This window comes from Cherax quadricarinatus, chromosome 61 (assembly GCF_038502225.1).
Source record: "Cherax quadricarinatus isolate ZL_2023a chromosome 61, ASM3850222v1, whole genome shotgun sequence".
In the NCBI taxonomy this organism is placed as follows: domain Eukaryota; kingdom Metazoa; phylum Arthropoda; class Malacostraca; order Decapoda; family Parastacidae; genus Cherax; species Cherax quadricarinatus.
Window position 1 is genome coordinate 2,748,278 of NC_091352.1, and position 25,158 is coordinate 2,773,435.

Below are 25,158 nucleotides of genomic sequence, written 5' to 3' on the forward strand. Positions count from 1 at the left end.
CTACATGTCCGAACCACCTCAACAACCCTTCCTCAGCCCTCTGGACAACAGTTTTGGTAATCCCGCACCTCCTCCTAACTTCCAAACTACGAATTCTCTGCATTATATTCACACCACACATTGCCCTCAGACATGACATCTCCACTGCCTCCAGCCTTCTCCTCGCTGCAACATTCATCACCCACGCTTCACACCCATATAAGAGCGTTGGTAAAACTATACTCTCATACATTCCCCTCTTTGCCTCCAAGGACAAAGTTCTTTGTCTCCACAGACTCCTAAGTGCACCACTCACTCTTTTTCCCTCATCAATTCTATGATTCACCTCATCTTTCATAGACCCATCCGCTGACACGTCCACTCCCAAATATCTGAATACGTTCACCTCCTCCATACTCTCTCCCTCCAATCTGATATTCAATCTTTCATCACCTAATCTTTTTGTTATCCTCATAACCTTACTCTTTCCTGTATTCACCTTTAATTTTCTTCTTCTGCACACCCTACCAAATTCATCCACCAATCTCTGCAACTTCTCTTCAGAATCTCCCAAGAGCACAGTGTCATCAGCAAAGAGCAGCTGTGACAACTCCCACTTTGTGTGTGATTCTTTATCTTTTAACTCCACGCCTCTTGCCAAGACCCTCGCATTTACTTCTCTTACAACCCCATCTATAAATATATTAAACAACCACGGTGACATCACACATCCTTGTCTAAGGCCTACTTTTACTGGGAAAAAATTTCCCTCTTTCCTACATACTCTAACTTGAGCCTCACTATCCTCGTAAAAACTCTTCACTGCTTTCAGTAACCTACCTCCTACACCATACACTTGCAACATCTGCCACATTGCCCCCCTATCCACCCTGTCATACGCCTTTTCCAAATCCATAAATGCCACAAAGACCTCTTTAGCCTTATCTAAATACTGTTCACTTATATGTTTCACTGTAAACACCTGGTCCACACACCCCCTACCTTTCCTAAAGCCTCCTTGTTCATCTGCTATCCTATTCTCCGTCTTACTCTTAATTCTTTCAATTATAACTCTACCATACACTTTACCAGGTACACTCAACAGACTTATCCCCCTATAATTTTTGCACTCTCTTTTATCCCCTTTGCCTTTATACAAAGGAACTATGCATGCTCTCTGCCAATCCCTAGGTACCTTACCCTCTTCCATACATTTATTAAATAATTGCACCAACCACTCCAAAACTATATCCCCACCTGCTTTTAACATTTCTATCTTTATCCCATCAATCCCGGCTGCCTTACCCCCTTTCATTTTACCTACTGCCTCACGAACTTCCCCCACACTCACAACTGGCTCTTCCTCACTCCTACAAGATGTTATTCCTCCTTGCCCTATACACGAAATCACAGCTTCCCTATCTTCATCAACATTTAACAATTCCTCAAAATATTCCCTCCATCTTCCCAATACCTCTAACTCTCCATTTAATAACTCTCCTCTCCTATTTTTAACTGACAAATCCATTTGTTCTCTAGGCTTTCTTAACTTGTTAATCTCACTCCAAAACTTTTTCTTATTTTCAACAAAATTTGTTGATAACATCTCACCCACTCTCTCATTTGCTCTCTTTTTACATTGCTTCACCACTCTCTTAACTTCTCTCTTTTTCTCCATATACTCTTCCCTCCTTGCATCACTTCTACTTTGTAAAAACTTCTCATATGCTAACTTTTTCTCCCTTACTACTCTCTTTACATCATCATTCCACCAATCGCTCCTCTTCCCTCCTGCACCCACTTTCCTGTAACCACAAACTTCTGCTGAACACTCTAACACTACATTTTTAAACCTACCCCATACCTCTTCGACCCCATTGCCTATGCTCTCATTAGCCCATCTATCCTCCAATAGCTGTTTATATCTTACCCTAACTGCCTCCTCTTTTAGTTTATAAACCTTCACCTCTCTCTTCCCTGATGCTTCTATTCTCCTTGTATCCCATCTACCTTTTACTCTCAGTGTAGCTACACTGAAGTCTACTCAACAGTCTTTTATCTACCAATACATAATCCAACAAACTACTGTCATTTCGCCCTACATCATATCGTGTATACTTATTTATCCTCTTTTTCTTAAAATATGTATTACCTATAACTAAACCCCTTTCTATACAAAGTTCAATCAAAGGGCTCCCATTATCATTTACACCTGGCACCCCAAATTTACCTACCACACCCTCTCTAAAAGTTTCTCCTACTTTAGCATTCAAGTCCCCTACCACAATTACTCTCTCACTTGGTTCAAAGGCTCCTATACATTCACTTAACATCTCCCAAAATCTCTCTCTCTCCTCTGCATTCCTCTCTTCTCCAGGTGCATACACGCTTATTATGACCCATTTCTCGCATCCAACCTTTACTTTAATCCACATAATTCTTGAATTTACACATTCATATTCTCTTTTCTCCTTCCATAACTGATCATTTAACATTACTGCTACCCCTTCCTTTGCTCTAACTCTCTCAGATACTCCAGATTTAATCCCATTTATTTCCCCCCACTGAAACTCTCCTACCCCCTTCAGCTTTGTTTCGCTTAGGGCCAGGACATCCAACTTCTTTTCATTCATAACATCAGCAATCATCTGTTTCTTGTCATCCGCACTACATCCACGCACATTTAAGCAACCCAGTTTTATAAAGTTTTTCTTCTTCTCTTTTTTAGTAATTGTATACAGGAGAAGGGGTTACTAGCCCATTGCTCCCGGCATTTTAGTCGCCTCATACGACACGCATGGCTTACGGAGGAAAGATTCTTTTCCACTTCCCCATGGACAATAGAAGAAATAAAAAAGAATATATATATATATATATATATATATATATATATATATATATATATATATATATATATATATATATATATATATATATATATATATATATATATATATACACATATGTGTACTCACCTAATTGTACTCACCTAATTGTGGTTGCAGGGGTCGAGACTCAGCTCCTGGCCCCGCCTCTTCACTGATCGCTACTGGATCCTCTCTCTCTCTGCTTCCTGAGCTTTGTCATACCTCTTCTTAAAACTATGTATGGTTCCTGCCTCCACTACTTCACTTGCTAGGCTATTCCACTTGCTGACAACTCTATGACTGAAGAAATACTTCCTAACGTCCCTGTGACTCGTCTGAGTCTTCAGCTTCCAGTTGTGACCCCTTGTCCCTGTGCATTTGCTCAGTGGAGAGAGGGGGAGAGAGAGAGAGAGAGAGAGAGAGAGAGAGAGAGAGAGAGAGAGAGAGAGAGAGAGAGAGAGAGAGAGAGAGAGAGGGAAGGGGAGAAAGAGCACAGACACACTAGGGTGTCCTCGACAACTGCTGCTGAATGCTCTATTACAACGTAATGTCGTGCTGTACTGTAATAAAAGGCTCAAGTTCTGGTCTCTCGCTAGTGTGGCTCCTGCCGCTGGTGCCAAGCACACTCCTTCCTTCCTTCCTCCAGCGGTTTCTTTCTCTCATTATCTCTAGCTAGATCTCTCCTTTCTTTTCAACATGTAATGTATGAGAGAGAGAAAGAAAGAGAGAGATCACTGCAACCAGATATATCATTTACATCTGCATTGTTTACAAACAAAACCATCAGTGCCCTATCCACACACACAATGGCCGCCACTCTCCCTCCTCTTATACAACCATATCAATCCCATGTTAATGTACTAAGCAAAATTGTACAGCACATTATTTAGATAATACTTACTACTACTACTACTACTAATAATAATAATAATAATAATAATAATGATAATTTAATCGTGTGCCTAGTACATATTCTTCGTAAAGTTATAACTACTACTACTACTACTATTAATACTATTGATAATAATAATATATTAATCGTATACTTAAAACATATTTTTTTAAACATATTCTTCGTAAAGTTATAACGTTGCAATTCAACCCAGTAAAGCGAGACTGAGAGATATAATTATGTAAAACATTAAGACTGGGGCTTCCTTTGAAGACACTACTTTCAATCTCTCCATTTAATTACATTCCTTGAATATTACCATCCACCCAGGCGCAAGCTGTGCTGCGTAAATTATGTATTAAACAAGTGGAGATAAATAACATAGTTACCCTCGTCAACTGTGTATTCAGTGGAGACTCGTTGATAAAAATATCCACTGCATCTAAGCAATATTATTATTATTATATTATTATTATTATTATTATTATTATTATTATATTATTATTATTATTATTATTATTATTATTATTATTATTATTATTCGGGTCATCCTACCTTGGTTGAAAACGGCCGATGTGTTAATAAAATAAAAAAGGGGAGTCTAGCTCCAGTTCCTTGGATTTAGACCTCTTCACCACCCACCTTGAAGGGTTCTCACAAGCCTCTTGAAATTTATATTAAGTTCTTGGTCATCTTCAGGTAATATGCATTTTGATGGACTCATTAATGAACATGCAGGGATTATCATACTAATTATATACACCACTATCTTCACATTATATAAATATTTATATATCCATGAGACTTGCTGCAAGGTGGTAGTAGTAGTAGTAATAATAATAATAATAATAATAATAATAATAATAATAATAATAATAATAATAATAATAATAATAATATATTAATAATTTTAATAAAAAAATTAAAATAAATTATTATTATTACTAGCAGTAGTAGTAGCAGCTATTAATATTATTATTTAAAAAATAAATTTATACTCTATACAATAATATTTTATTATTATTATTATTATTATTATTATTATTATTATTATTATAAAGGAAAAGCGCTAAACTAGTGAGAATCATTCAATGAGCGGTGAATGCAATACAGTCAGGTTCAGTACAAGGAGGTTATCTCTAATTCCTTGGATTGAAAGCCCTTCATCATTAAATCATCCTACTGAAGGCATCTCATAATAAAGAAACATAAAACTTACAAATATCTGACTTCGAGATGTATGTCCTAGCAGCCTAGCCATACCCAGTTAAGTCTTAGCAGCCTAGCCATACCCAGCTAAGTCTTAGCAGCCTAGCCATACCCAGTAAAGTCTTAGCAGCCTAGCCATACCCAGCTAAGTCTTAGCAGCCTAGCCATACCCAGCTAAGTCTTAGCAGCCTAGCCATACCCAGCTAAGTCTTAGCAGCCTAGCCATACCCAGCTAAGTCTTAGCAGCCTAGCCATACCCAGCTAACTCTTAGCAGCCTAGCCATACCCAGCTAAGTCTTAGCAGCCTAGCCATACCCAGCTAAGTCTTAGCCATTCAGGGCTTCCTCAGAATCACAGTCATCTCTTGCTAGGACAGTAACTGTCCTAGCAGATAGGTCTTGGTCATTCAGGTCTTCCTATGAGGATACTCCTATCAGAAACCTATCTAAACCCTGAACAATACACAAATAACCCACTCATTGAAGAGTGGAGCTTACGACGACATTTCGGTCCGACTTGGACCATTTAGTCACACTAACGAGAGGTACAGCAGGACGGGTATATATAGGCAGGAAGTAGTAGTAGTAGTAGTAGTAGTAGTAGTAGTAGTAGTAGTAGTAGTAGTAGTAGTAGTAGTAGTAGTAGTAGTAGTAGTAGTAGTAGTAGTAGTAGTAGTAGTAGTAGTAGTAGTAGTAGTAGTAGTAGTAGTAGTAGTAGTAGTAGTAGTAGTAGTAGTAGTAGTAGTAGTAGTAGTGGCGGAGGTGGAAGGAAGTAGTGGTGGGGAAGTAAGAAGGAGCCAGTCAAATACTAAGAAAGGGGAGCATTGCAAGGGAGCTAGGTGCCCACAGAGGGAGAGCAAGAACACAGAGGTGGGGGGAGGATAATAAAATAAATAATGAAGGAACAGAAACACAAGGCAGAAGAAAGAAGGACAACCCAGAAGAGAAAAAGGAAAGAGGAAAGGGGAAGAGGGAGAAGAAGAAAAAGGAGGAATCAGGTTAAAGTCAAGGGTGTTCTGAAGTTTGGAGCATTTTACAATGTAGTGGGAAAGGAAGGCATCTACAGAGACGAAGCCAGGACTAAGATTCATACAAGGAAAGTTGTGTATTAGGGAGGATTCAACCAGACGGCGACTGTTCAAGTTGGAAGTAGGGAAGACAGTTTTAGCAGAAGACCAGTCAATAGGATGGCTGTGATCTCTGACGTGACAGAAACGAGCATTGTTAGTGTCGGCAAGCCTAACACTATTTTTGTGCTCCCTAAGTCTGTCAGAAAGAGATCGGCCAGTTTCTCCAAAGTATTGAAGAGGACAGGAGGAGCAAGAAATAGAGCAGACACCAGGAACATCTGTAGAGGGAGGAGAGGCATGAACGAGATTAGTGCGAAGAGTGTTAGTCTGGAGTTTACCTGGAGAGAGTTCCGGGGGTCAACGCCCCCGCAGCCCGGTCTGAGACCAGGCCTCCTGGTGGATCAGAGCCTGATCAACCAGGCTGTTGCTGCTGGCTGCACGCAAACCAACATACGAGCCACAGCCCGGCTGATCCGGAACTGACTTTAGGTGCTTGTCCAGTGCCAGCTTGAAGACTGCCAGGGGTCTGTTGGTAATCCCCCTTATGTGTGCTGGGAGGCAGTTGAACAGTCTCGGGCCCCTGACACTTATTGTATGGTCTCTTAACGTGCTAGTGACACCCCTGCTTTTCATTGGGGGGATGGTGCATCGTCTGCCAAGTCTTTTGCTTTCGTAGTGGGTGATTTTCGTGTGCAAGTTCGGTACTAGTCCCTCTAGGATTTTCCAGGTGTATATAATCATGTATCTCTCCCTCCTGCGTTCCAGGGAATACAGGTTTAGGAACCTCAAGCTTGATGTCTAAGGAACGGAGAGAGTTGTTGAGATTAGAAAGACCGGAAATGTAGGGAAGGCAGGACAGAAGAGTTCCCAGGAGTAAAGAGTTTGGGAGAGAAGAAATTACGTTTAGCACGTGAGAGGGCAGAGTCTATGAAATGGGGACGGTAGTCAAGACGGGAAAACGAATTATGAAGAGTGGAAATTTCTGCTGGAAGGAACTGAGGATCACAGATGCGGAGGGCACGGAGAAAGAGGGAGATAAGAACACTTTTCTTGACAGGGGAAGCATGATAGGAAAAGTAGTGAATGTACATGCCACTGTGCATAGGTTTGCGGTAAACGGAAAAGGAAAAACCTGTATCCGAGCGGTGGACATGGACATCAAGGAAAGGAAGCAAGGAATTAGATACCCATTCAGCTTTAAACTTAATGGAAGGGGCAAGATTATTAAGAGCGTCAAGAAAAGGTTGGAAGAGACTAGTCATGAAGCCACAGAGCAAAGATGTCAGCTACATAGCGGAGCCAGAGTGAAGGGCGCACATCGGTGGTAGGAAGAACAGTCTCGACGGACCGAAACGTCGTCGTAAGCTCCTCTTTTCCATGTGCGGGTTATTTGTGTATCGTTCCAGTCACGGTATTGTGCCTTTTTTTGTTATTCAAACCCTGAACATTTGTAAGTGTGTGCGTGTGTGTGTGTATCAGTACATCAAGCATGTACTTGTAGATGAAAAATATACAACCTTCTGAACCATTTATAAGTTCTATTTTCCTTCAACTGTTTGATAATAAATTCACCATAATTAAGTTTTCAAGATCTAATACTTTAAAGACAAGAAATAAAAAGCCATGAAAATGACACTGTCTAAGCATCATTGGGAATTTCTTGTGCTTATTACGAGACATATCTCGGGTCTGCTTTTTAAAGAATGCATGTAAATACGCTGGAGATGCTAAATCTATTGTATAAGGAATCATTCCTACGAAGATAGATTAAGAGTCCTGAAACTACATTTCCTGAGAGGTGCAGAACGATGAGAAATAAGAATATAGTGTACAAATTAATGACAGGAATAAATAAGAGTGATGTAATTACAGTGCCAAAGAAATTTAACCAATAAAAACTCGAAATAATAAAGTCAGGTTGGAAATAAAGATTCAGAATGAATACAAGAAAGCATTTTTTTTAAATAAAAATATTGTAAATGAGTGTAGCACAGCGGCAAGTAACATGACTGAAGCTCTGAAAATGCATCACACAGTTTATGAGTGAAAAATGTTGTGAGTAGGACCTGCATAGCATGAGTCAGTAGGCCTCCTCCAGTGTTCCTGCATCGTGTACGCTTGTGTTGTTCTTACAGCTGTGTATTAGAGGTAACACTCACCAATCACCAGCTTCATTACCAGTGTCTGTATTGTGAAGGGGCAGTTCTATTTACTGTCCATTTGTTACTGTGCTACTGCGCGCGAGCACGCACGCACGCGCGCACACATACACACACACACGCACACACACACACACACACACACACACACATACACACACACACACACACACACACACACACACACACACACACACACACACACACACACACACACACACACACACACACACAGGGAGCGACCCACCAGCGGCCAGTGAAGAGGCGGGGCCAGGAGTTATGACTCGACCCCTATAACCACAACTAGGTGAGCACACACACACACCCCCCCCCCACACACACACACGCACACGCGCGGTATCTGCAACTATATCTCCTGAAAATAATCATAAAGGTGAATAAGGAACACTAAACTATAGATAAGTATCACAGCCATATATACTATCTAAAGTATTTTAATGATTATCAGAGTTTAGTGAGGGGTAAATCCCTGCCTCTCATGAGACATCAACTGTAGGTCAAAATATATACATTTGATGTTTTTACTGCCAACATGTGAGTATTGTATAAATGATAACGTGATAAGAGGCACCCACCTGCACCATGATGCTGGGGTGGAGTTAAGTCACTGTCTCACAGTTCACATCTTCCGCTCAAGGTCCAACCTAACATTTCAAAAATGCTCCCAGTGATTGTTAAATCTATCCATTTTCTCGTTGAATTAAGAATTTACTGCGTTTTCAAACAAGCTTTTTCTCCGAGATGAATTTTATAATATACTTTTGTATTCATTATAGATGGCCCCTTGTTTTCCTGTCTCAAAAAAGCAACATTTCTCCCAACAATTTCGTCCCCCACAACACCATATTTGTCTCCTCACATTGTTGAATATTTCTGCTTTAATATCCCTCTATTGATGTTTGAGCCGGTGATAGTGTCGTCTGCTCTTCTCTCTTGTTTTACTCTCTCCTCTTTGCTTTTAAATTTGATTAATCAAGAGGTTGGTGACTAAATGACAAAACATAAGAGACGACGACTCCTCTCAATCCCCTTCAACTTGACTTACAATATATAAGTTGTAGCACTTGGTTTTATTTTCCTGGTCTCCTAATATCATCACCAGCTACTTACTGGAGACACGTGGACTAAGCTGTCTCCAAGGTAAACCTTGAACAAGCTGATGAATTTAGGAGTAAGATGATGCCCTAAGTCAGGCACGCGACCACACTACCAGACACTGGAGCCACTGCATTAATGGAGTAACTACGTTATAAAGACCCTAAAATACGACTTATGAAAGCTTGGTTCCTCAGAATTCGTTCGTAATACTCGAGGTTAGTGTTCACAATGGTGGACGAAGAGGCAGTGCCACTGAGATGTAGGAGAGGAGACACTGCCAGCAAACCTTCCTCACTAAACGATAATAAACATTGAACTGAATCAGAGGCTGCCGGCATGCTGCTCACCATTGCCTGACGTACGATCACTTCTATTCCTCTGCTGCCTGACGCACGATCACTATATGTGCCCCCCCCGCTGTCTGACGTACGATAAGCCCTTAACACCCACGCCTTCAAGTTTTATAAAATAAATACAATCCTCCCACTTTCCCTTATAAATGTATACAACATCATAAAGAAATGATGATTTTTCTACTTTATGGACAGCGATCCTTTCATCTGAAGCTTTTAATTAATGAAGGAAATCGAATAAAGAGAGTAAGTCTGGACGCGGACATATTGATTCCCAGGTAGTCACTCCAAACATAATTTTTCACTGCGTATCGTCCATTTTCTCCCCAAGTTTTGAAGAAAATAAGCAGCATTTCGAGAAATCATGAAGGGAAACACATAAGTTCCCAGAAAATCTATTCCATGCGCGTCATTCACGAAAAGAATTCATGATCGATAAAAGAACTAAATTCAGTATTGACCATCGACCCATGACTTTAACGACGCCAGACCAGAATTTTCGGCGCCAGATTATAGATAAAAAATACAGCCAAATTCTGCCATAGCGGAACTTTTAAGGTTTATGGTACTTAATCCACAAGAAGTAGCCTTTGCAACGCTACAAGCCACGGTACAACTAGTCTTCAGAAAACCCATAAACAAACCTTGAAAATTCCACGACTTTTTTTTAAATATTTCCACCCTTCTGAAGTGGGACTTGATGCTGGTGATTAAAATCTTGATCCAAGGAACTTTACTACCCCTCCCACGGCATGGTCCCCATCCTCGGATTAAAATTACGTGACTAAGGGTTCAGCGTTTCCATTATGAAGGTAGTAGTAGAAGTTTTCAACTCAGAGTTTAATGTTACATGAGTGTTTTCAAGTCTACTCCGCCTCCTCATCAATTGCTTCCTACACTTCTTCTCTTCTGACAGTTTAATGAGTTCCTGTCTTCATTTCCACTGGTGGACCATTGATGGTCCTCCAGTGTGGTCTTGACGATCAGGTCACTGGTCCACCAGTGTGGTCTTGAATACATGTATGTGTGTATGTATGTATGAATGTATATATGAATGAATGTATGTATATATACATGCATGCATGTATATTTGCATGTATGTATATTTGCATGTATGTATAATTTCTAAATTCCTAGATTATTATTATTATTATTAGTAGTAGTAGTATTCATAAGATATTACTAAAATAAGTTAGATATTATTTAAAGTGCATTCATTTGATGAGGTAAGATGTTTGTGGAGCTGAGACACAGACGTGTGGAACACTGAGTGTGTGGGAGTCATGCGAGTCTGTGTACCTCAAGGTGCAATCTTTAATTGGTGGTAATGATGTACGAGGTGTGGCGTAGCACTCTGCAGTATAAGCACTGGCACATTATCACTGAAAGATAAATGCTATTGCTTGTTAAGAAGGGATGAAATGTTCCAGACTAAATTAAAATGTTACTTCACACGCTACTTGTGTGTGTGTACTCACCTATTTGTACTCACCTATTTGTGGTTGCAGGGGTCGAGTCACAGCTCCTGGCCCCGCCTCTTCGCTGATTGCTACTAAGTACAAGGTTTGTATAATGTATCCATACTTATAATAACTACTCTGACTTGTCAAAATTATCGTACAAAGTAAATATCCAAATAATGCTGATCATCGAGGCTGTAGTTCAACAGTCATGGTGTGTGTGTGTGTGTGTGTGTGTGTGTGTGTGTGTGTGTGTGTGTGTGTGTGTGTGTGTGTTGTGTATGAGTGACGCAACACTTTCTTTTCCTCTAGTAAGATGCACCAGATATCCTTTATACATTATGGAGTGTAGGTGCCAGTATATATAAACTGAGATATTCATGTCTCTACGAATACACACCTGTATGTATATCAGAGTATATACACTGGTTATTTTATAATGGTCACTTTGAAGGTTGAAACATTCTTTATGTTAATGTACGGCGCATTATAGTCTAAATAACTCACATTCAGTGGAGAGGCTTTAAACAAGTTGTCAGGAAGATCTCTCTCTCCATCGCTAAAATCTGGAGATTCTTTTAAAACTTTTGGAAATCGAAAGCATCTTGTAAGACTTTCTGAAATCTGAGGCGTTTTTCTCCAAAGACTTTCTTGATATCAAGTGGGTCTTCCTCCTATGACATTTTATCTCCCCTCCCATTCGTAAGTCATGATAATCTGGAAAACCTGACTAAAATTTCGCAGTGTATGTAAATTCTTGGCGAGTAATTGCGATTTTATTCTTAACCACTATTTAAGTATTGGATGTCTCTGTGAATACAAGGAAGCTGAGGCTTCCTTGTATAAATTTGACCATGACTGTTGAACTACAGCCTCGATGATCAGCATTATTTGGATTTTTACTTTGTACGATAATTTTGACAAGTCAGAGTAGTTATTATAAGTATGGATACATTATACAAACCTTGTACTGTTAAATTGAGAAAATACACTAATATATAATTTTGTTTACTTAAAAATATCTCATACCACGCAAGGTACAAGTGCAAAATAGAACGTTGCATGGTCTTGCTTAGACACTGCGCTGCCAGACGTGACGATGCCTTTTTTTTAATAGCTTATATACGTTAAGATATATGTTTTATCAGTTTATTTAACGTACCCTGCCCTAACAAAAGAATAAAAATCGGTTAATGACAGAGTACGTTCAGAAACTGACGCTGGAAATCACTTAAGAAAGCCAAGGTTGAAAATCAAAGTTGATTTTTGAAGTCGCAACTCGTCTTAAATTCAGTCTCCATCCTAACTCTACCTCGCCGCCTCCCATTTTGAGACGGAAAGGAAGGAATGTAGAACCACAAGAAACTTATTCAATCAGTGAAGGAATGGCAGCAGAATCACGATAGAGTTTACTAATGCAGAGAGTGCAGAGCTGCCAGACGTACTTCCTGTGTGGCGCTGCCAGAGAGAACGGGTTTGCCAGACGTACTTAAGGTGGCAGCGCTGCTTTGACATGCATGGCAAGTTCAGCAATAAAATCTGATTATAGTGCATGTCATTTGCATGTTATTTTTATAAAAGAGCGGAGGGAAAGAAATGCATCAGCGATATTCCCAACTGCGCTGAAATCAGACATATATGTCAGAGAGGAAAAAGTTACCCATCTCTGGACACTGGGCTGTAAGTCCGCCTCAATTTCAATTTTGTCTTTTATTATTCTCTCGAATCGTCAATATATCTATATAAAAAAAGCAAGATCATCAGCCATTAATAACTACCGTAACGCGTGTATCGTCTGCATCTGACAGGTGTGAGACACATGTAATGGATATCGCATTTTGTTATGAAATGCGAGGCTACAATGTTATTGATGATATATATGATTGAGTGGCGAAGTGCCAAACCCGTACGGGTCATAGAGCACCTGGTGAGTAGAAAGCAATCATGTTTGATCAGAGAAAAGGGAGAGCAGCTCCATTTCCACAGATCAAAAGATATTTATATTAAAGCAATATTCAACCTCCTAGTAATGAAGACAACTTGTCGGAAATTGTCAGCGTATGTGAAGCGAAAGTTGTGTCTCCATCAACACCCTAGTTGATATGTCTGTGTATATACACCCAGAGGTGTGTATCTCGATTTATATTCACCGAGGTGTAGCAGTGTTTATATACCTAGAACTGTGTATTTGTATATACCCCGAGAGGTATATATCTTACTGTGTATATATCGAGGGATGTATATGCACCGAGTGATGTATTTATATAAACTAAAAAAGTGTGTATCTTTATATAAACTAAAAAATGTTTCTTCATAAACACCGAGAGGTGTATATCACAGTATTTTTACACCCAGAGGTGTATATTTCTGTGAATATACACCGAGGCGCTCGTATCCCTCAGCATATATACAATAAGTTTGCTTTAATCCCTATTTTGGAGGTAAAAAATATTCTTGACTGGTGAACACTGCCGTTAAGAGCCTCGCAGCGTCCAGAGTTTCAACCCTAACAGTCTAACATGGAGGAATGAAACAATGGGCGAAATCCTCTCTCATTGTCTCCATGTTCGTGTGAGAACTGTATCATGGTATTATCCTTAATGGTGAGAGGCTCACACTCCCTTTCTAAGGTACACTGGAGCGAGTATCCTCAGTCCTGGAAGATCACAGCATGTAAAATGTGATCGTCTTAAAATGGTGGTTAAAACAGAGTCAAGATCCGAGGTTTGTCGTCCAAGGCGAGTGTTTAACCTCTATTTCCTTTGTCTCTCTGAACACAGAAGTTTAATAAACACTGACAGTGTATGTTAAACTTTTGTGTTCAGAAACACATGCAAAACAACAAAGAAAATAAAGGTTAAAATGGTGGTGAAACAGAGTAAAGATCCAAGGTTTGCCGTCCACAGATTTAGATTATCAGGGGGAGAGGGGTGCGCTAAACCCAATTCAGGGAATTGGAGCACAGATCCCTAGATCAAGATCCCCTCACCAGCATCAAGGGACCTCCTTTGAGGGGATTTGTCGTCCACAGATTTAGATTATCATGGGGGGCAGGGGTGCGCTAGACCTAATTCAGGGAATTGGAGCACAGATCCCTAGATCAAGATCCCCTCACCAGCATCAAGGAACCTCCTTTGAGGGGGTTTGTCGTCCACAGATTTAGATTATCATGGGGGAGGGGGCAGGGGTGCGCTAAACCCAATTCAGGGAATTGGAGCACAGATCCCTAGATCAAGATCCCCTCACCAGCATCAAGGAACCTCCTTTGAGGGGATTTGTCGTCCACAGATTTAGATTATCATGGGGGAGGGGGCAGGGGCGCGCTAAACCCAATTCAGGGAATTGTAGCACAGATCCCTAGATCAAGATCCCCTCACCAGCATCAAGGAACCTCCTTTGAGGGGGGGAGGGGGTTGTCGTCCACAGCGAGTGTCTTTAAGAGGAACACACTTACGTCCTGTGATCCTCGACGACTGAGGATACCCGCTCCAGTGATCCCTAGAGAGGCAACGTGAGTCTTCCACCATTAAGAAGGATACCAGGACACTCCTCACACCACCACCAATGTCTGCTTATTTATCACTGTTATTTGATGGATAACCGTGTTCTCCTACTTTCTGATTAATCTTTTAAATTTAGTTTTCATTATACGCACTTTTTTTTAAATATATTATTTTATTATCCTCACAAATCTCAGTTGTGATAAGAATATACTTTCTTGTAATATAAAGAAGTTAATTGTAGAGGCATTGGTGTCCTTGATGGTAGCAGAGGCAGTGATGTCCTTGATGGTAGTACATAGTATGTCCTTGATATTAGAGGCAATGATGTCCGTGATGATAGCAGAGGCAGTGATGTCCTTGATAATAGACACAGTAATGTCTTTGATGGTAGTAGAGGCAGTAATACCCTTGATAGTAGAGGCATTGATGTCCTTGATAATAGACACAGTAATGTCTTTGATGGTAGTAGAGGCAGTAATACCCTTGATAGTAGTGGCAGTGATGTCCCTGAGGGTAGTAGAAGCAGTGATGTCCTTGATAGCAGCAGATATCAAGACAAACCTACTTTAAGCAGTAATGTCAGCGACTGGCACACATATACACACCGAGAGGCGTATATCCTTTCAGTGTGTATATTCTAAATCTATTTCGATCCTTATTTCGATCCTTATTTTCTCAGTTGGTAGTGAAGAAGTTACAAGCAGCCTTAATGAATCTCGTGTAGTCGACAGCCTTTAAATCCAATTAGCCAACCAGACATCATTATTGGAAGACGACCCGCGTCAGGACACACCACTCTTTTTCCTGGCCGATAAAACACCGCTAAGAGAAAAATTTACTTACAACTTTATGGACAACCGTCAGGTGTTATAATGCTCGGTTATCTATAGACAGATTTTTAAGTAGTTAAAAGTGTGAGTGTGAAGTCAGAGAAGTAAATATACACACAACAAACATTAGTAAAATGTATCAACGATACACAAACAACCCGAGCACAGGGGAGAGTGGCTCACCACGACGTTTCGCTCAGACTCGGACTATTTACAAGTCACAACAGTTTCTAATCTCACATAAAAATATTAAAATATACTGATGACTGCCGTAATGTTCCCCAGCTGCATTTTTGCATCAAACATGCACTTGAAGTTATCTAAATTGTATATCGGATAGACGCTGAAAATTTTCAAATATATATGCAAATTCAACACTTGAATTGTACATGTATAAATCAGTTACATTGCCTGTGCTATGAAATTAACTAAATATGTAAATCTAAAAACATATTTGAGAACCTATGAGGCAGTTTTCGTATTCAGTTATTTTTATGAAAATGATGTACAGAGACAAACATACAGATATGTAGTTAAGTTATATAATAACACAAATAAGAAACATAGAAGACACTGATAAATTATATTAAAAAAAGTGAAAGAAATATTTAAGATATACAAATTTAAGTTATGTACAATATATATATACATATATATATATATATATATATATATATATATATATATATATATATATATATATATATATATATATATATATATATATATATATATATATATATATATATATATATATATATATATATATATATATATATATATATATATATATATATATATATATATATATATATATATATATATATATATATATATATATATATATTTATATATATATATAGAAACAGTTCGATCGTCTCTGCAAGACAAAAAATATATACATAAATTGATCATTAATTTTGGGCACCTTGTCAGGTCTGTGGTGAAGCCCAGATAAAATATTGCAGTATCGTCGTCACTATGAGTTGCTGGCATCATTTATAACCCGCTGGGAAGCTGTCACTGCTTCTGGCAATACTGTTGTGGCTTTGATAACATTAAAATCCTTGGCAACACTGTGGTTTTTGTTGGTAACGTATTTTGTAGTATCTGGTAACACTGCTAAGCTTGGCTATGTTATTAGTGTAATTATGAAACGAGTAACACTAACATTATGACCAAAGTAACACTAACATTATGACCAAAGTAACACAACATTATGACCAGAGTAACACAACACTATGGCCAGAGTAACAATATTATGACCAGAGTAACACCTACATTATGACCAGAGTAACAAGTACATTATGACCAGAGTAACACCTATATTATGACCAGAGTAACATCTACATTATGACCAGAGTAACACCTACGTTATGACCGGAGTAACACCTACATTATGACCAGAGTAACAAGTACATTATGACCAGAGTAACACCTACATTATGACCAGAGTAACACCTACATTATGACCAGAGTAACACCTACATTATGACCAGAGTAACACCTACATTATGACCAGAGTAACACCTACATTATGACCAGAGTAACACCTACATTATGACCAGAGTAACACCTATATTATGACCAGAGTAACATCTACATTATGACCAGAGTAACACCTACGTTATGACCGGAGTAACACCTACATTATGACCAGAGTAACACCTATATTATGACCAGAGTAACACCTACATTATGACCAGAGTAACACCTACATTATGACCAGAGTAACACCTACATTATGACCAGAGTAACACCTATATTATGACCAGAGTAACATCTACATTATGACCAGAGTAACACCTACATTATGACCAGAGTAACACAACACTATGGCCAGAGTAACAATATTATGACCAGAGTAACACCTACATTATGACCAGAGTAACAAGTACATTATGACCAGAGTAACACCTATATTATGACCAGAGTAACATCTACATTATGACCAGAGTAACACCTACATTATGACCGGAGTAACACCTACATTATGACCAGAGTAACACCTACATTATGACCAGAGTAACACCTACATTATGACCAGAGTAACACCTACATTATGACCAGAGTAACAAGTACATTATGACCAGAGTAACACCTACATTATGACCAGAGTAACAAGTACATTATGACCAGAGTAACACCTACATTATGACCAGAGTAACACCTACATTATGACCAGAGTAACACCTACATTATGACCAGAGTAACACCTACATTATGACCAGAGTAACACCTACATTATGACCAGAGTAACACCTACATTATGACCAGAGTAACAAGTACATTATGACCAGAGTAACACCTACATTATGACCAGAGTAACACCTACATTATGACCAGAGTAACACCTACATTATGACCAGAACACCTACATTATGGTAACACCTACATTATGACCAGAGTAACACCTACATTATGACCAGAGTAACACCTACATTATGACCAGAGTAACACCTACATTATGACCAGAGTAACAAGTACATTATGACCAGAGTAACACCTATATTATGACCAGAGTAACATCTACATTATGACCAGAGTAACACCTACATTATGACCAGAGTAACACCTACATTATGACCAGAGTAACACCTACATTATGACCAGAGTAACACCTACATTATGACCAGAGTAACACCTACATTATGACCAGAGTAACACCTACATTATGACCAGAGTAACAAGTACATTATGACCAGAGTAACACCTACATTATGACCAGAGTAACAAGTACATTATGACCAGAGTAACACCTACATTATGACCGGAGTAACACCTACATTATGACCAGAGTAACACCTACATTATGACCAGAGTAACACCTACATTATGACCAGAGTAACACCTACATTATGACCAGAGTAACACCTACATTATGACCAGAGTAACACCTACATTATGACCAGAGTAACACCTACATTATGACCAGAGTAACACCTACATTATGACCAGAGTAACACCTACATTATGACCAGAGTAACACCTACATTATGACCAGAGTAACACCTACATTATGACCAGAGTAACACCTACATTATGACCAGAGTAACATCTACATTATGACCAGAGTAACACCTACATTATGACCAGAGTAACACCTACATTATGACCAGAGTAACACCTACATTATGACCAGAGTAACATCTACATTATGACCAGAGTAACACTAACATATATTAACAATAACAAACTTACCCACCCGTCAGCTAATTCATCAGAACTCACGTATTTGGACACTTTCATTTCTCTTGCTCCTTCCTTCTGGAAATTCTCCCTCGATAATTTCTCGTATTGCACAGAAACAAGCAACATGCACAGTGCGCAGCTGCGTAATAGCACAGCAGTGAAAAAGTTTTTCCTGCGAGGCTGTAATTTATACATCAAGGATATTGCATGCAAATTTCACTTTCCTCGTCTCTGATTACCAGACAATCTTCAAGGCTCCAGGAATATCTTGCAATTTTCAGAATTTTGTCTCATAACTGTACATTTTTTTTCGTTGTCGTGAGGTACTGAGCATAAATTTGTATCAATGACAAGTCCAAATTTGGTTGACTTCCAGATGTTTAATATCAAACTATGGCGATTCGTCATTTCCGTTTGGTATTTAAATGGCTTGTAGTAAACGTGTAGGTAGTAAGCTGGTAGGCAGTGACCATCCAGTGAGGCAGTGACCATTCAGGGAGGTAGTGACCATTCAGGGAGGCAGTGACCATCCAGTGAGGCAGTGACCATTCAGGGAGGTAGTGACCATTCAGGGACTCAAGAAATCGTAATGACACGATTGCAAACAAACCATACCCCCGGCCGGGATTGAACCCGCGGTCATAGAGTCTCAAAACTCCAGCCCGTCGCGTTAGCCACTAGACCAGCTAGCCACAATAAGATTCATCCAACTAGGTATATTTCTACACCATAGGAAGGTTAGCACAGGCACCACTGTGACCACAAATGCAAGTTTTTACAGACGATTCTCCAGCTAGAGTTTTGAGACTCTATGACCGCGGGTTCAATCCCGGCCGGGGGTATGGTTTGTTTGCAATCGTGTCATTACGATTTCTTGAGTCATGTTGACGGCAGTGAAGGGACTTGAGCTAGAGTTCGTCACGGCCACGCTAGCTGGAGATTCGTCTGTAAAAACTTGCATTTGTGGTCACAGTGGTGCCTGTGCTAACCTTCCTATGGTGTAGAAATATACCTAGTTGGATGAATCTTATGTGGCTAGCTGGTCTAGTGGCTAACGCGACGGGCTGGAGTTTTGAGACTATGACCGCGGGTTCAATCCCGGCCGGGGGTATGGACCATTCAGGGAGGCAGTGACCATTCAGGGAGGCAGTCACCATTCAGGGAGGTAGTGACCATTCAGAGAGGCAGTGACCATTCAGGCAGGCAGTCACCATTCAGGCAGGTAGTGACCATTCAGGGAGGCAGTGACCATTCAGGGAGGCAGTCACCATTCAGGGAGGTAGTGACCATTCAGGGAGGCAGTGACCATTCAGGGAGGCAGTCACCATTCAGGGAGGAAGTGACCATTCAGGGAGGCAGTGACCATTCAGGGAGGCAGTGACCATTCAGGGAGGAAGTGACCATTCAGGGAGGCAGTGACCATTCAGGGAGGCAGTCACCATTCAGGGAGGTAGTGACCATTCAGGGAGGTAGTGACCATTCAGGGAGGCAGTCACCATTCAGGGAGGCAGTGACCATTCAGGGAGGCAGTGACCATTCAGGGAGGCAGCGACCATCCAGTGAGGCAGTGACCATTCAGGGAGGTAGTGACCATTCAGGGAGGCAGTGACCATTCAGGGAGGCAGTCACCATTCAGGGAGGCAGTCACCATCCAGTGAGACAGTGACCATTCAGGGAGGCAGTCACCATTCATGGAGGCAGTGACCATTCAGGGAGGCAGTCACCATTCAGGGAGGCAGTGACCATTCAAGGAGGCAGTCACCATTCAGGGAGGTAGTGACCATTCAGGGAGGCAGTGACCATTCAGGGAGGCAGTGACCATTCAGGGAGGCAGTCACCATTCAGGGAGGCAGTGACCATTCAGGGAGGCAGTCACCATTCAGGGAGGCAGTCACCATTCAGGGAGGCAGTCACCATTCAGGGAGGCAGTCACCATTCAGGGAGGTAGTGACCATTCAGGGAGGCAGTGACCATTCAGGGAGGCAGTGACCATTCAGGGAGGCAGTCACCATTCAGGGAGGCAGTGACCATTCAGGGAGGCAGTGACCATTCAGGGAGGCAGTCACCATTCAGGGAGGCAGTCACCATTCAGGGAGGCAGTGGCATCCTGTGAGTGTGAAGCAGAAAGCTATTAAATATTTTGCACTCTGGCAGGATTGCAGACCCATCCAGCAAGTCAGTGACATGCTACGAATGCGACAGAAGCCTTTTAAATATTTTGCACTCAGGTAGGATTGCAGGCCTTTTCTTTCTCATTAATCACGTGATATAACAGATAAAAGATCTTTTAAACTTCTAATTGCATTCATTATTCATTAACAGCCATTTATTACTACTAAACCTGATCTCATTCATTATGCACTTAGTATTATTTTCCTGTGTATTTGTTAATAGTTCTTATACGTATACTAGTTCCCTTGCAAAGAGTTGATCATTTACTGACCCTCCAGTGCCTACGAATTAACTCGATTAATAAATATTAATAAAACCAGGCGGGATATTTCCAGATTGTTACATCCATCACTTGAATGGTGTTGGAAGGGAAGGCAGGAGGGTAGTTCTTTATTAAACTAAGTTATATTATATCTCAGATGAAATATGCTGGTATAGTGGACACAGGATACCTCCCTGAGGGGCAGCAGTGACCAGGTCATGTAAGAGTATCTGGCTCTTATCAGTTGAGTTCTGTCTTTCACCATCCACTTTTCCTCCTACTCTTCCGACAACTTTACTTTAGTCATCGCTGTTCATCCTCTTCCATGACGATTTCTCCTATCTACCCACTTCTATCTCCCTCCCTTTCCCCTTCACCTCATCCTAATTTACTTCCCTTCCAGCTTATCCCAGTCCACTTTCTTTCCTCTTCCTTTTTTTCGCCATTTCCTCTCCCCTTCCCTCTCACCTTCTCTCCCCACACCCCATTTCTTCATCCATCTCACCTCCTCTCCCCGGAGTCCCACCACACAGTCCACCATGATATACGACTTCCAAAGCTGCCAATACTCCTTTCCATCCCCACGTCTGAGATCCTCATTGCATGAACTGCGGGTGAACACATTCTAGCCTGCATTCCTTGACCTCTAACTGAAGCCTTCATCTGCAGAAAAGGGCCCTATCTCATGAAGGGGGCTTCAGCTCAAGGCCGAAATCTACAGACCCCTCTTTATTTTTTGTGCCATTCATGTCTCTTAATTATATTCGTAAGGTGTAATTCATTACACCATCATATTACACATATTACTTTGTGATGGGAACAGACATCAAGGGATTTATTTCTTATTTAAATTGTATTTATCTGTCAGTAGATGAACTCCTTCATTTCCTTTACCAGTTAAAAACTCAGTTTTACTTCATGACAAGGAGCAAGCAGCCTTTCGTCTTAATTTTAATATATGATATTATTCCTGGGCATTCGAAAATAAACATTAAGCTATTTGCAGCAAAATAATATTTTCTAAGCTCAGCTCTTTGATGTATATATATGTTGTTGTTCGTCTAAGACATAGATAATTGTTGGTATGAATCAACATTTTTCTCTTTGTCACAATACCGACTCGTAATTATTACGGCCAAGTATTTCTCGCTAAAAATAATTTTTGTTCGAGCTAAAACGTTCCTCTGAACGAATCTGCTTGGACTTCCTACATATTTCTGCAACATTGCAAGATCCTGATGATGTGGGTTTTTTTGCAACATTCAATTTTTTTGCAATCATTCAATTCCCCCTGTGGTTGTTTTGCATCTTGTATCGCTTGTTATATATATATATATATATATATATATATATATATATATATATATATATATATATATATATATATATATATATATATTTATATACAAACACTGATCTCTGGCTGAAGGAGACTCGAACCTACGAACCTTAGGACAAGGTACGCAGTGCTTTACCAATCTACCCACACTGGACCAATACCTTGGCGTGTAGCATGAGCTACACGTTTGATCCAAGGCAGCCAGCTTTCAGGGAGAAGGCTTACAGCTTTTCATCTCATCCCCTGCATGCATCAGCCTTACTAGAGATTTGAACAATGTTTGTGTATATTTCGCATGCTCTCGCGAATTCCTTGCATTGTTCAAATCTCTAGTAAGGCTGATGCATGCAGGGGATGAGATGAAAAGCTGTAAGCCTTCTCCCTGAAAGCTGGCTGCCTTGGATCAAACGTGTAGCTCATGCTACACGCCAAGGTATTGGTCCAGTGTGGGTAGATTGGTAAAGCACTGCGTACCTTGTCCTAAGGTTCGTAGGTTCGAGTCTCCTTCAGCCAGAGATCAGTGTTTGTGTATATTTCGCATGCTCTCGCGAATTCCTTGCATATATATATATATATATATATATATATATATATATATATATATATATATATATATATATATATATATATATATATCTCACAGTGAATTTGCATCAAGTGTGTCACATAAGCTTATAGCAGTAATACCTAATTTTAAATGTGATGGTTTAAAAAAACGTGATAATTTATTATTAAGGGAAATGTATATAATTTAGTTTATCAGTGAGGCTATTGTGCTGCCGGCCAGCGAACCCAGAAATATAATTTATTTTTAATTAGATGATTCACTGACCGATATCCCCCGGCAACACACCATTATTGTTAACAATTCAGCCCATTCCAACTTATTTAGAATTTAGAAATTCGAGAGAAGAACAGTGAATTAGAGCAGCAGTGGGGAAAAAGACCAGTTCTCTCGGTCCTTGGACTTGCACCTCAATTAGTTACAATTACTACACTGACATAACCTCTCCATGACAGTATATATATATATATATATATATACATACATATATATATATATATATATATATATATATATATATATATATATATATATATATATATATATATAAATATATATATATATATACATATATATATATATATATATATATATATATATATATATATATATATATATATATATATATATATATATATATATATATATATATATATATATATATATATATTTATATATATATACTGGACTTCATATATTGAGTATGACAGAGCTTCCGTTAAATTTTCTTGGAAATTGAACTCATATGTTAGAATCAACTTTTGAAGTGTTAATTTGATTTACATATTGCGTCAGTATTTGTCACGCAGTTCCCTTTTTCAAAGAGGGGGCAAATATTTGAAAAAAAAATTGGAATGTTTTTAATTCCAGGAAACTTGGCATGTCAGTGCTGGCCTTGTATGGTCCATCCAGATGAAAAAAGTTTTACTGATGGGAGGGCAATATCTGTCCCCCGTGTCTCTCTGTGTCTCTGTCTCTCTCTGTCTCTCTCTGTGTGTCTCTCTCTGTGTCACTGTCTCTGTCTCTGTCTGTCTGTCTGTCTGTCTGTCTGTCTGTCTGTCTGTCTGTCTGTCTGTCTGTCTGTCTCTCTCTCTCTCTCTCTCTCTCTCTCTCTCTCTCTCTCTCTCTCTCTCACTCACAAAATATAGCTTTTGTCACCTCATGTATGTTAAAATAAGATAGAAGAGTCGATGACTATATAGAACCAAGCCATATATATATATATATATATATATATATATATATATATATATATATATATATATATATATATATATATATATATATATATATTTATATATATATATATATATATATATATATATATATATATATATATATATATATATATATATATATATATATATATATATATATATATATATATATATATATATATATATATATGCAATAAGATCACAGTAAATAGGTGATTTCAGAACATGCAAAACAACCACTGTGAAAGAATAGAGAAGTTCCAAGCGCTTTCGTGACTACTCACATTATCAAGGAACAATGAAAGTAAAGCATCAAAGGAAGGTATATAAAGGGGTAGCCCACACCTCACTATCAGATCCCACAACAACGAAACACCTGACGCGAGACAGCAGGCCCGCGGCCGAACTAGACAGGTCCTTCATACAACCCACCAACAAACTATTCTACCCAAGAAATAAGAAATTTAAAAAATTATTATTTGTCCAATGTATTATTAAATTCTTCCCAAATTCTATTAATTATAAATGGATCTAATTTATATAAACCAAAGGAAATATTCAAATTATTGTCAAAACTGCTTTTTATGAAACAAGATTCAATTATATTCCTGTCGACCATGGACTTGCTTGATACTACTTTCTCAACTTTTTGAAAATCAATTGGATGGTTAAAATCTCTTACATGAATAAACAGAGCATTGGAATTTTGTCCAGTTCTAATGCTATATTTATGTTGTTTTAATCTTAGTTCGAGATTTTTACCAGTTTGACCGTAATAAACTTTATCGCAAATTTTACAAGGAATCTTATAGACACATACATCAGCATTTTGGGGGGAATTCTTTATCAAAATTTTTTTTACTGTATCAAGATTTTTGAATACAACTTTAATATTAAAAGTCTTAATAAGAGAAGGCATATCAACCAAGTTTTCATGGTAAGGGAGAACCAACATATTTTTAGTTGAATAA

General features: G+C 39.2%; 2 protein-coding genes across 5 annotated transcripts in view; one reads left to right on the forward strand and one right to left on the reverse strand.

Moving 5' to 3' along the window:
• The window catches only part of LOC128699517 (beta-1,4-glucuronyltransferase 1), a 139,708-nt gene extending 130,079 nt beyond the window's left edge, over positions 1 to 9,629 (reverse strand). Inside the window, exon 1 of the mRNA XM_070098130.1 lies at positions 8,772 to 9,629. Coding sequence (XP_069954231.1) covers positions 8,772 to 8,780 — 9 coding nt within the window. The 5' untranslated portion in view covers positions 8,781 to 9,629. The remainder of the gene's footprint in view (positions 1 to 8,771) is intronic.
• Positions 1 to 25,158, forward strand: part of LOC128699437 (ATPase inhibitor mai-1, mitochondrial-like) — a 173,650-nt gene that overhangs the window by 140,281 nt on the left and 8,211 nt on the right. The window contains exon 1 of one of the 4 annotated variants that reach the window (XM_053792183.2): positions 10,437 to 10,459. The exons of the other annotated variants lie outside the window; for them this stretch is intronic. The gene's annotated coding sequence lies outside the window, so the exon portion shown is untranslated. Of the gene's footprint in view, positions 1 to 10,436; positions 10,460 to 25,158 lie in introns of those variants that run through there. 4 annotated transcript variants of the gene reach the window in all.